This window comes from Egretta garzetta, unplaced genomic scaffold (genome assembly GCF_000687185.1).
Source record: "Egretta garzetta isolate BGI_Z169 unplaced genomic scaffold, ASM68718v1 scaffold79, whole genome shotgun sequence".
Lineage (NCBI taxonomy): Eukaryota > Metazoa > Chordata > Aves > Pelecaniformes > Ardeidae > Egretta > Egretta garzetta.
This window is the reverse complement of record NW_009260791.1, coordinates 723,933-736,845: the sequence shown is the minus strand read 5'-3', so window position 1 is coordinate 736,845 and position 12,913 is coordinate 723,933. Positions and strand designations below refer to the sequence as shown.

Genomic DNA, 12,913 nt, shown 5'->3' with positions numbered 1-12,913 from the left:
ACCTGCCCGCCCCCAAAGCCATTGCTTGCTGTTCTGTTTTTCTACTTTCCCTAAATGCAACTTACTTTAAGCATGCATTATTATTAACATCCTACAGTAAAATTAAGCTATTATATAACCCATTTGTCGATCTCAGCCAATTTCTTCTTTTTCTATGTCTATTTATGACGTACATCCAGACTGCACGTCTTTTTTTTTTCCTCTCCATGTTTATTTTAAAAAGAAGTTATAAAAAAAAAAAAGATCTATTAAAAAAAAAAGCAGCACTGGAGGGTGGTGGGGTTTTTGGCCAACAATTGAAAACAAATTTAAATGGGAGGGGGAGGGAAGGGAAGAGAATTCAATTCTTAACAAAAAAAAAAAATCCTAATTATGAAAGTGTCCCTAGACTGCTTTGTCTGTTCCTTTCAATGTGTGCATCTGGTTCGTTCATCTTTGAAAGTGTGTGGAATAATTTTTTCTTTAAAAATAAAATTTGAAACCCCCACAATTGTTCTTATCTCCCTTCCTCCTGGGAACAAAGTGCTCTTTTTCATTTTTTGCTTTTTTTTTTAGTATATCTCTACATAGTTATATTTTGGTGTATTTCTTTTCAATGGTTGAATTTCTATCTTAGATTTGGTTTGTTCCAATCTAATAATGAAAAAAAAACAAACAAAACAAAAGAGTTATGAATTGTTTTCTGCAATTTTCCCCTCTATTTCCCTCTTTAAATAAGGAACTACTTCACTGGCAGAATCCTACAGCTGCATTTTTGAGATTCTCCAGAGAATCTGAATATAAAAGCAATCTAATTTGAGAGTGGGGAAGGGGTATGCCAATACAGTCTTTACATTCTGAACAGTAATTTGATGTGCTTGAGAAATGATTGTCTCAAATTATCGACAATACTGACGTCAATTTGATGGATTTAAGAAAAGATGATTCTTAGAAGACGGAGGCTGTGGGTAGCTACAGATGAAGTTGTTCTAATTCCAATGCATAAAACTAGTTTCCTTGTTTTTTTGTTTTACTCTCTGATCGTGACTATTATTATTATTATTATTATTATTATTATTATTATTATTAGTTTATGTATTTTTACTGCTATTTTTAGAAAGGAAAAGTTTTAACTGTTTTTATAATTTGAGAACCTTTAATGAAAATGTAAATATTAATACTATAATTATTAATTTTTTGTAACTTGCATGTTGAAGAAGTTGCAGCTTAGGGTTTGTGAGATTGTCAATGTTAGAGTTCTGTTCTTTCTTTTTGTTGATGGGCATGAATATGCTCATTTGTTTTTGTATATTGCCCATCCCTTCCTTACAGCCAGAAGCTCTAATGCTGCTAGATCACTCCGTACCGCCCTTACATGGACATGGCAACTGACTTACACATTCACTCCCATCATCCTCATCTCCTGTGTAGTACACTCATAGATTTTTACACTCCCACTCCATCCACCCTAGGCATTTTTTCTTCCCATAAGTTCCCCTCCACCACCCCTTTCTTTAGCATCGTTAAGATTTTATGTGCAGTCATCCATTCCTTAAAACACACACACACAAAAATTATAGAAAAAAAGAAAATGTTTAAAAAAATATATATCAAATTGACCAAAAAGGCAAAAAAGCAACAAACTTTGCTTTTCAAAAAACATTATATATGTAGATATGCAAACAAGCAAAAGTAAATTCTATAAAATGTACAGGATTTTTCAACTGTTATATGCTAACAACTTTACATAAGATAAAAAAATACAACCAAAAAACAGCAGAAAAAAACAAGTTCAAATTTGTTAAGGTGCAAGATTTTTTTCTTTTCATGTTATGTGGTGTGGATGTATGTGTTGTTGCCTCCCTGTATCGCCCTTTGTTGTAAAACAATTATATTAAAAAAGAAATAATAAACATTTTGCTAAAAAAGTTTTTAAGAAACAACAACGAAAAAAAGCAAGTTACAAGAATGTGGCAATGCTACTTGTCCAAGAGCATTCTTACACAACTTTCTTTTGTAAATTTTTCCTTTCATGCCAAAAAACATGCGGGCAATTTGTTGATGTAAGTTGACTGTTATGAAATCAATGTGGTATGCTTTCTAAATATTTTTTATGTATTTTTGATGACTTTTTTTAAAGGAAATAGTGGTTTTGATTTTCTTCATTTTTTTTCAGTTCTCATAGGTTTTAATCTTTCTTTTGCTGATAAAGTGAATGACTTGTTATGGTTTTTTTTTTTTCTTTTTCTGACCTTGTTGCTGTGGCATTTTTATTTTCTAGTGTATGATTTTGTTTTAGGAAAAATGTATGAGTTCATTTATTTATTTTTTAATCATTTTGTATTTTGCCTTTATGTTATGTGGTCTTTGTATACTGTTGATTACCAGATTGTGTTGTGCATAGGAGGGGGTGAAGGAGCGTGTGGTAGTTTGCTCCTATTCTTTCTCAGTTCCTCTCTAGAGCTTTCTTTCCCCTTTCCCAAAATTAATCACCAGTAATGCTACTTTCTTTCTTGCTACTTCAATTGTATGTAGCCTGGTGGTGTAGCCTTCGTGTCAAGTAAAAAACAATGAGACTTCTTTAGCATTTTGGTAGCTCTCAGAGTCTTCTTACTGCAGCTCTACATAATTCCTACTTTATTCCTGTGAAAGGGTTTTATTTCTATCAAATTTCTTCATTGCTGGTTATCTGCCTGATGTCTAGTCTAAATGATACTCTCAAGTGTACTCTCACCAGGTAAACGCACCCATCATGTTATGACTAGTATCAGGCTTGCTAATGTCACCCAGAAATGGTGCATTTGGCAGACACTTTCCTACGGAAGCTTGCATCCCTCTAAAATTTCCGTCCTCCAAAAGAGATTTGGATTAATTTATTTTTAAAAACAATGAGTAAAAGTAAGAAAAAGCCATACTTCCTTTTAAGTACATATGTTTTCACCATTCCTTCGTTGTGATGCTGTGCTCAGTGGGTATCTTAGGTTCAACTGTCAAGTCCCTTGAACAACTGATGCTGAAAACAGAACACACCATTATGCTGAGTAGGAAGCTGTCACCAATTAATCCTAAAAGTTTAAAATAATGATGGGAGGTGGGAGAGGGCGTGTTTCAATTGGTTGAGAGCAGCTCAGTGTCTGGGCACCGAAATACTTGGTTTTGCTCCGGAATCCTGCCTGCAGACGCCATGTCAGGTCCTCTTTGGAAGGTATTAATACCTGTTTCACTGAAACTACACCAAGGTGACCAAGAATTTACAGCAATGAAACACAGCCCAGCATTGACATGGGATTCATGACCTCCCACACTCTGTACCTTCCTGTTGCTCATGAGCCATGTATTAGGAAGCACTGCAATAACTAATGTCTTTTGGTATAATTTGGGGGTCTTAGGAAATACTTTTCAACCAGCTCCACCAGAAGTACAATTTTATCTAATCACTTTGAGGACTATATATTCTCTGGAAGGAAAAGGAGATATTTGAAATGAAAAGTTGCAGTATTCCATTGTGGAAATTATGTTTTTCTCTCTACTACTGACTGTCAATTGCAATTAAATCAGACTGCAAAGAGTAGAAAATATTAAGAATGTTCATCTACTAGGTTTCATGTTAGCATCATCTTTCCTGTGAATCAGGGACTATCTTCTGAATAATTTCCCCTTTTTATCCTCAGAGGGCTCAAAGGAGAATTAACTAAAACACCATTAGACTGAAATTTATGAACTCAGTCATTTAATAAGGAATTACTGTGTTGATACAGAGGGGGAAAAGGTAAGGAATTATTTTCTGTGGCAAGTATTTTGTACTGAAAGTGGAGTCAAACTTCAGAGGAACAGTATAAGAATAAAACAAAAATGACAAACTTTGGATGCAGAATTTCAAGTGCTTGCAGAAATGGATGAGTTGTGCAGCCTTTATGGATGGCATTTAAAAACTCTTCAACCACAGCTGGAAAACAGAGATGATAAGGGTGTGTCCCTTATCATCATCAGGAGAAGATGAATCTTCCAGGCTTCATTTTTTTGTGCCTTTTGTCCCGTATCAGTTTGATGCCTGAGACTCCACTGAAGCAGTTGTGGCTCTAAAGATGAAAGCTGGAGGCTCCTGCAGTTTTTCAGGGTTTTTTTTTCTTTTTTTTTTTTTTGGTGCCCTCTGCTTTCATGACTCTCCCACAACATCCTCACAGTTCATAAGGCTTCTATTAAATTTTTAACACTCTGTCTTTTCCAGTGGCAGAGAACTCTTACTGGAGATCAGCCCCAGAGGTATGAATTATATATCTATAAATAAGCTCATAAAGCAAAAAGCAGGGCAGCTCCAAGGCTAAAGTAGACCTTTTATATCCCCAATGATCTTGGTAGTTAAAAGAAAAGCACAACTCTGTGAAAATAGTATATGTGCTAGATTTAAAGGCTAACTTTTAAGGAATATATGCACACTGTGTTTGCTTCGTGGAATGAGAAGGCCAGGCAGAACACTGGGCTGCTCAGTATAAGGTTTCCCACCTCACAGACCTCAGTTCTCTCAGGGCTGCTTCCAGTTTGCTGTTCAGTAATTTTTTTGCAACTATACTGTTGAAGGACAAACTAATTTTGCACTTATGTGACTGCAGAGGAAACAATTTTATCTGTTTCACTTTTGTTTAATTCTTTGGCATTGTGTTGTCAACAGAAGCTTTTTTAAAACTATTTCTGTTTGGGAAACATCCATTCCCTGCTTAGGAGAGAAAGCACAGAGAAGGTGCAAAATAAATCTGGAAAATCCTTGTGAAATCTTCGGATTGCTAAAGTAATCCTGAACTTGTGGCATACCAGTGAAGGCTGTTAACTGTTGCTTGACAGCCAACAGGAAAAAGAGAGAGGAAAGCTGTAACTAGTAGGAAACAGCCCATATCATCCACAAACATAATCTCAGTCTCATATGAATATATGTTTTGAAGCCATGGACCAAACTGGGTAGCAGCCTTTCCATTTTTTTAAGCACAGAACAATTTGAAAATTAACACTTTAAGTTTTATTCAAGGCTGCAAAGCATTAATTTTGCAATTGAAAAAAATGGTAGACATTGTGAGAAAAGAAAAATTTCAGATAGGAAAATACAAACACAAAATCTGATTCAAATGTCTTTCCCTTCCAAATTGTCATATAAAATTTTTCAGGGACTCCTCTTTAGCTTGTTCTAGAGATCCAAATCTTTAAAGCACTTGCCTTCCACAGCAAACCTTTCAGGTTCCAAATCCCATGTAAGATAGATATTCTTGGCAACTGAGTGGCACTTTGTCTTTTAAATCTTTCAGTGCTTACTTTTAAACCAACCTGGGGCCCTGGGCAAGAGGCACCACTTCTCCATCAAAGGGCCACTGGCTCTGGGCAGCTTCTTGCTGCCTCAGCTGTCATTTTGTGAAAGATGGTTCCCCCTACACACACACTTATCATCCTCCTGTCATCAGACTCGCCCTTGTGTCTCTTACGTGTAGAAATGTAGTGCCAGTAACAGAGCTGTTTGCAGGTATGATGTGAAAGTTTGCACTTGCTCCTCCTCCATAGATATTGGTGATCACGTTTCTCGCACTTTCCTGGGAGCTTTTGAGAATTTACATTCCCTGTTATCCTTAAATAACACATTTCTTTGAGACTAAGTGGCATTTTTATCATGCCATTTTAAAGGATGCTTTAACTCCTCTATAAATCACATTCCCCAAGAAGTATTCATTGTGCTTGCATCCTATTAGCCTTACAACTTCTAGCTTGCTGTGATTTTTGCATAGATGCCTCACATACCAATAAAACAGAAGCCAGATTTGATACCTGGAGTGCTTTTTATGAGTTATGTTCTCCCACATGGCTTTTTTTCAGTCTCACAGTTTCTTCCATTACAGACAGAAAGAAAAATAAAAAATTCAAAGCATCATTACCACCCTTACAGCCATCTCCGTGATACTCCCCAAAAGTATGTTGTCTAAAGTAAATGTAACAGATGAACTCCTTGAGGGAGAAGTGATTCCTAATGAAGGACCTTTAACAGTCTCTGATGTCTTTAGTATACAGGTAAACATAATATGGATCATTGGACAATTTGGAATAAAACTAGAGATGAGATTAAATAATTGTATGTGAAATCAAAGTTAATCCAGTCTTCCTGGTGTGCAAGTTTCTTCTTGCATACATTGTGAGATTCAAACTTTCTAAAACTCATTCCTGATTCTGTCTTACTGTCTCCCGTCCAACAGACTTGCTGGAATCAAAAAGCTCTGATCTGCTTTCCATCACTTATGTGAAACCCCACTTACCGTAGCAATTCTATCAACTTTTCTCAACATTTCAGGAAGACCATGATCGGTTTTATAGTTGCTGGAGTCTTGATCATTGGCTCAAGTCCTTGACAGCAACAAAAACTGTAGAACTATGACCTAGTTTTAAAGGCAAGGGTGACTGGGGCAAAAGAAAGGTCTTCATTTTAAATGTAAGATTTTCTGATACCTTCAAGAAACTTAATCATTAATAGGACGAAAATAATTTCTCTTTGGGAGAAATCTGCCCGAAATATTGCCCCAGTGGGTGGCAGATCAACTGCATACTGATGCTGTGTGCCAGTATAATAGATTTTAAGAACAAAGGCACTTCAAAGCTCTAGATGAGCAATTAAAAGCTGCCAAACTGATTTTTTCAAATTGGATGCCACAGATGGTGAATGAAAATCACAGATGAATACTACTTTTTAACAGTAAAAACACTGATCTTAAAAAAATCATTTAAAGATACACTACCTATCCCTGATTTTCTGGAACTTAAATTCTCCACTCATGCCATTTGATGTAATGCACACTTAAATGCTACTATTTTTAGTCATTTTTTACTAGCTTCATGGATGATCTTTCCCTCTGAGGCATTCTCTAAGCTTATCGTGAGGCCACCTGTTTGCATAGATTATAGATGCCTTACTCTAACCATGGATAGGGCTTCTGGACATATATAAATCATATTACATGCTCTGGTTTCCACATTGCACAGTAAGCAGCTCAGATGCATGAGCACCAAATGCTGTGTAGCCCTTTGGCAGGCTACACTTTGTGCTTTTTACATAATTTTTTTGAAGATATGTAGTTTGAAGAGATTGGCATTCTTTTACACATATGATACTTATTTCTTCGTCCTTTATCCAGTAACAAAAGTGGTATGAACATGCTGAGGAAGCTCAGAAAACTAAACAACATATTCAAATTGGCTCTTTATATCTTAGCTTAAAACTATCTTTGCATGAAATTATGCAAAGTACCACATTTCTTATTTTGGCCTAATTCTACCCTGGTACCTCTGAGATAAATCTGACTGTTTCAATTGATTAAACTGTGTCACCACTTAGTTTCTCATTAGGGATAAGAATAAGCCATATTGCTAGTTCAGCTATCCAGATTTAATCAAACTGCTAAGTACCTTTTTCAGTATATTGCTATCTTCAATATGTAATTTGTTCAAATATATTCCTCTCCAAATATATTTAGAAGGGATTATGATTTTATACCATATTCTTTATAGAACTCCCATGGTCATTACTGCCAGTATTCAATGGGAAACAAGTGTGTGTAATACATAGCGTAGATAGGAGAGAGAGCAGAATTTTGACCCTGATGCCATTCAGCATTGTAACAATGCCAAACTGTTCATTAGCAGTTATTAATACATAAGTAAAAGCCAGAATTACTTATCTGGAAGCTGAAATTCCTTTTGCATATCTTTCCTTAAGCAATGGTGAGTATAAATCAAATACTCATGGTGTCAGATGAACTCTTCAATTTATATTTAAAGCAGCTAACTTATGTGGCTGGCTGAAAAAAATTACCCGAGGGAGAATTTGTACATAAACTTTCAAAAGCAATATGGCTTACCCTAGGAAAGTGTCATCGACCTGTATGTCAGCAGAAGACTATGTAGTCTGAACTAAATTAATTAGATAAATTAATTAGGCCTTCACATCAGAATAAAACAGTGAAGTGTTAATTACCCATAGGCTCAAAAGCAGAAGTACGGTCATATTACAATATATAGAGAAAACAGGACTACTACCCTAAAAGTAGTAATATTGCTGCTCAGAAACCAAACGTTAGAAATTATGCACCGATTTTCTTGTTTCAGTTGCAGCTTATACTGTGGTAAGGTGCAAATGTTACAGCTATAGCTTCAATGTTCTACTTCAAGAGTAGACCATAAGACCACCTCATTTTTAGTCCTCTGTAGGCAGGTAGCCATCGTTTTAGGAAAAAGTAACACCAGTCACAGCTATCTGCATATCAAGAAGTAACCGTAGGTGTGAAGACAACTTCTGCAGTACACTCCTGGACTCAAGTGCTAATTTGGGTCATCAGAGTCCTTACTCAGTTATATCATCAATCACAATAAATTCTATCTTAATTTTTAATCAAATTATAGTAAAAGAATATCAAGAAGAACCAAAGATGAAGATAGTATGGCATTAGTAGCCCCAAGAGGTGCAAGGAAAGGGACATCCCTAGTGTCAAACAAAATGGTAAAGAAAGATTAGAAGGAGATGAACAAGCCTTGAGTAGAGCTCTGTACTTTCATGGACCCACAGTAAGTACTTGGTTCTTATTCCATCCCTCACTTTCATGAATTTAAAAAACAGGCAACAATCAAGAAGAAGTGGATGAATGGCAAAGGCCTTATAAGCTGCTACAGAAGGTGAGCAAACTTGAATGGCAGAGAAGAAATACTAATGTTATTTTAAATGAGAAGAACCAGAAGAGGAAAAACTGGCAAGATGAGCGGTAAAAATCCATCTAGGAGAACATTGCTTTATGGAAGTCTAAAATACTTGATTTAAAGTCTTGTAACCAAATACCTAAGAGAGGTCTCTACCAAAAATTGATGCCCACAGAGTCACTTGAGAGTATCTTCAAAAATCAAAAACTTTGGGCCCCCCAAAATTCAGAGTATTTCACTGTATGTACCTAGCACAGGCTAAGAGGGAGGAAATGGAACCTGCAGTTTACCACCATCAAAGCAGGGTGGGAGGGAAGAATGAAAGGCACCCGCAGGAACGTACGTAGTGTAGTTAGGGCAAGAAACCTGACACTTTTGCTTAATGCCCAAATCCTCTCTCACCCTTGAGTTAAGTGACTTGAAAATTATGCATTGTGTCATTAAAATGTACTAATCTTCTTTTTTTTCTCTTTTCCATCCCAGGAGGTGAATTAGTTATCCCTCTACTTGTAGAAGACCCTTTAGATATCCCTCCTATTGCTACTCGTGCACCTTTCATTACACTTCCCCCTACCTTTCGCCCCCTCCTCACCATTATTGAGACCACCAAAGATTCCCTGTCCATGACCTCTGAGGCGGGGTTACCTTGCTTGTCGGACCAAGGCAGCGATGGTTGTGATGATGATGGCTTGGTGATATCTGGGTATGGCTCAGGGGAAACCTTTGACTCTAACCTACCCCCTACTGATGATGAAGATTTTTACACCACCTTCTCCTTGGTAACAGATAAGAGTCTTTCCACTTCAATCTTCGAAGGTGGCTACAAAGCACACGCACCCAAGTGGGAATCCAAGGACTTTAGACCTAACAAAGTCTCCGAAACTGGTAGGACTACTACCACGTCTTTGTCCCCTGAGCTGATCCGCTCCACAGCTTCGTCCTCGACTGGGATGGTCCCCAAATTGCCAGCCGGCAAAATGAATAACCGTGAGCTCAAACCCCAGCCTGACATAGTCTTGCTTCCGTTGCCCACTGCCTATGAGCTAGACAGCACAAAGCTGAAGAGCCCGCTAATCACTTCCCCCATGTTCCGTAATGTGCCCACAGCAAACCCCACGGAGCCAGGAATCAGACGGGTTCCGGGGGCCTCAGAGGTGGTCCGTGAGTCGAGCAGCACAACGGGGATGGTCGTCGGCATTGTGGCTGCTGCCGCCCTCTGCATCCTCATCCTCCTGTACGCCATGTACAAGTACAGGAACAGGGACGAGGGGTCCTATCAGGTGGACGAGACGCGGAACTACATCAGCAACTCAGCCCAGAGCAACGGCACGCTCGTGAAGGAGAAGCAGCAGAGCTCAAAGAGCGGCCACAAGAAACAGAAAAACAAGGACAAAGAGTATTATGTGTAAAAAAGAATACTTATTTTTATATAAATATATAAATACTTAATGAGATTTAACTGAAATATCAGAACCATTGCAGCGAACGAGATTGGGAGATATCGTTTGTGGGAAAAAGTATTGGGAAAAAAAAATTCAGCAGTGACTGTTAATGTCTCAGTCATCGCTTGGAGTCAGCAAACTCTACCCTAATGTATCATAAAGCACACTTAGCGTTCTGGAGATGGCGCGCACAGCTCTGCCCTGTTAGTGAACTTGGACGTCTCCAAATCTCCTCCTCCGCTGAACTTTCTGCAAAGGTAGAAGACTTCATGGCTTACTTGTTTCCTATCTCCAAGTGAGTCTTTAACAATGTTCGTGATCCCTGACTGTATCAATAATTTTTCAGTTTACTTATTTAAAAAAAAAAAAAAAGGAAGGAAAAAGAAAAAAATGCAAACATTATTAAACAACAACAAAAAATATTGAACAAACTGATCTGGCCGTGTCCAGCATACATATAATTTTTCGAGATTGGAGGAGGGGAATAAATTATTTTGGAGATTGTTGGTTTTTTGGTTTGGTTTTGTTTTGTTTCTTGGGTTGGTTTTTTGTTTGGGTTGGTTTTGGTTACTTTTGGGTGTGGGAGGGAAGGGTGGAGAGGAATGGTGTGGGGGGTGAACCAGGACATGAGTTGAGAAGAAATCTCGGAAAAAAAAAAAAATCCATAATAAATAAAGAGAGACTATTGCCATATATGAACTCAAAAGCTACCCATGGTGTTTACTCTGCATATCTGGTTGTGTTGTCTCTAGAATCCGTCGTCTTGCAGTAAGTTGTTTGCTAACGACGCAGTGAAAGTGTCTGATGGGTGGTGCTGAAGAAAATTATCATGGAAAGCTGGTTCCCTTGGATCTGGCTCCAGTATTTGCAATTGAACTGAAGAATAGATGGGTTTGGGTCTGTTCTGATCAGTCATTGGCTTTATTTGAGAATATCACTTAGTATGCATTAGCACAGCCAAACTATGGTTAAAGGGATTTGAAGATTCAAAAAAGAATACTTAAAAAATGGCTAACCATTCTGAGCTGAATATACCATGCAAAAATAAAGGAGCCTTCCTCTGGGTTCTGGTTCTGTGACTGATTGCAATGCATGCAAAAAATAATAATAAATCAGTTTAATAAAGAGATCAGAAAGACACCTTTGGAGTTCAACTTGTGACAAGACCCATAAATGTCAGAAAAGCTAAACACTTGTAAAAGAATGCAAAATACATAGTTTTTTTGAGATAAAACTGTTTTTCATATGTAATATTTTAATTTTGTAGCTTGACATTTCAGATCATCTCTGTCTTTCCATTTGCCCTATTCTCCCTTTTCCTTCTCTTTTATATAAAAGAAAATAAATAAAGCTGCTGTGACACACAAAAAATAGTAAAGAAAAAGGAATTTAATAATATAATATATATATATATACACACAGATATATTTATCATGGTATGTTTGATGGGACGACTGGAACAGACGTTCTGTTATGGTCTTAATGTGGAATGAGAATGTTCTTGAAGAACAAAGTAAAATGAAACAGACAACAAAATCAAACCTTAAAATGTGAAGAGAGTGTGTGTTTTAGCTTTGTCACAGTTACCTGTGTCAAAAAAAAAAAAAAAATCTGAAATTTTGTTTACATATTTTACTACTATTTTTTTTGCTAGTATAATTTCTATATGGATACCCTGATGACATATATACTGGTTTATGGTTAAATTGGGAATGTCTTTTGCTTTTATTTAACTTATTTAATTTGGTTGTTTGGTTTCTACATTTTCCCAGTTATTGTGAAAAGGATTATCTTACTGTACAGAACAATAGCCAGGTGGTTTGACGGCCATGCCTATCATGTGCAAAAAAGCAAATGTGGGAGAGACAGAGAGGAAAACAACTAAAACCAAGATGGATTGAGAACTCTGGAATATCAGAAATGTACACTTTTTCTGTATACGGATGAAAACTAATCAGCTGTTTAGGTTTAGAAATCTACTCTTGCTGGTGTTTATAAGTCGCATGAATATTTGACTTTGAAGAAGTGTCATCAAATACACACACGCACATGGGAACTTATAAAACAGCCTTCTCAAACATTTAGAGAAGACGCTTTCATGTTAACAAATATTTTCAGTGCGTGTATGTGTGCGTGTGTGTGGTGCGTGTGCGTGTGTGCGAGGTTGAGCTTTTTTTTCCTTTTTTATTTTTTATACTAAAAAGAAAAAAAAAAGACAGGTTTTAAAAAGGTATGAAAGCACGATTTTAGATGACTTAACTGGCCGAAACTATATAAAGTTGATTATATCTTGATGTCTGTAAAAGATTGCTGTTCTTGGAGTCTTGGAGTCTTGTGAAATGATTTCCTGCTTTCTTTCTTCCTTTCCTTTTTGCTTTCCTTTTTTAAGTTAAGGGAAAAAGATTTACACTTTCCTTTTTTTGTGTAAGTTTCTATTGGACAGTTTTTGGGAACATGTGCATTTCTGTATGTGGGCTTCTACCATATCCCTGTTGCTTTATGGACAACTTTAAGAATTTTTCTTTGAGTTATCGTGATGTTATTGCTTTTTTTCCCTTTCTTTTTCTTCTTCCTTTTTGATTCTTTTTCTTTTCTTATTTGCATTTTGTTTAAAGATATGCTTAGCAATAAAATGTTCTTCCCAAAGCCCTGGATGTTGCTGGGTTTTTATTTCCGAAAGGCTTCAGGGAAATTCCAGACCTTTAAAGGTGAAAAGTAGTGTGTGAAGCAGGTATCCCCCATCCCACGGGAGTGCCCCGCCACAAGATTACAGAATC

At 36.9% G+C, this 12,913-nt stretch overlaps 1 protein-coding gene across 7 annotated transcripts in view; it reads left to right on the top strand.

The window, feature by feature from the left end:
• The window catches only part of NRXN3 (neurexin 3), a 982,535-nt gene extending 972,432 nt beyond the window's left edge, over nt 1-10,103 (top strand). For 3 of the 7 annotated variants that reach the window (XM_009646640.2, XM_009646643.2, XM_009646642.2), the window contains one exon: nt 9,178-10,103. In XM_009646640.2, the coding sequence (XP_009644935.1) occupies nt 9,178-10,103 (926 nt within the window). The remainder of the gene's footprint in view (nt 1-9,177) is intronic. The other 4 variants (XM_035901997.1, XM_035901996.1, XM_035901998.1 and 1 more) reach the window with 2 other exon arrangements.
• The last annotated feature ends 2,810 nt before the right edge of the window (nt 10,104-12,913 follow it).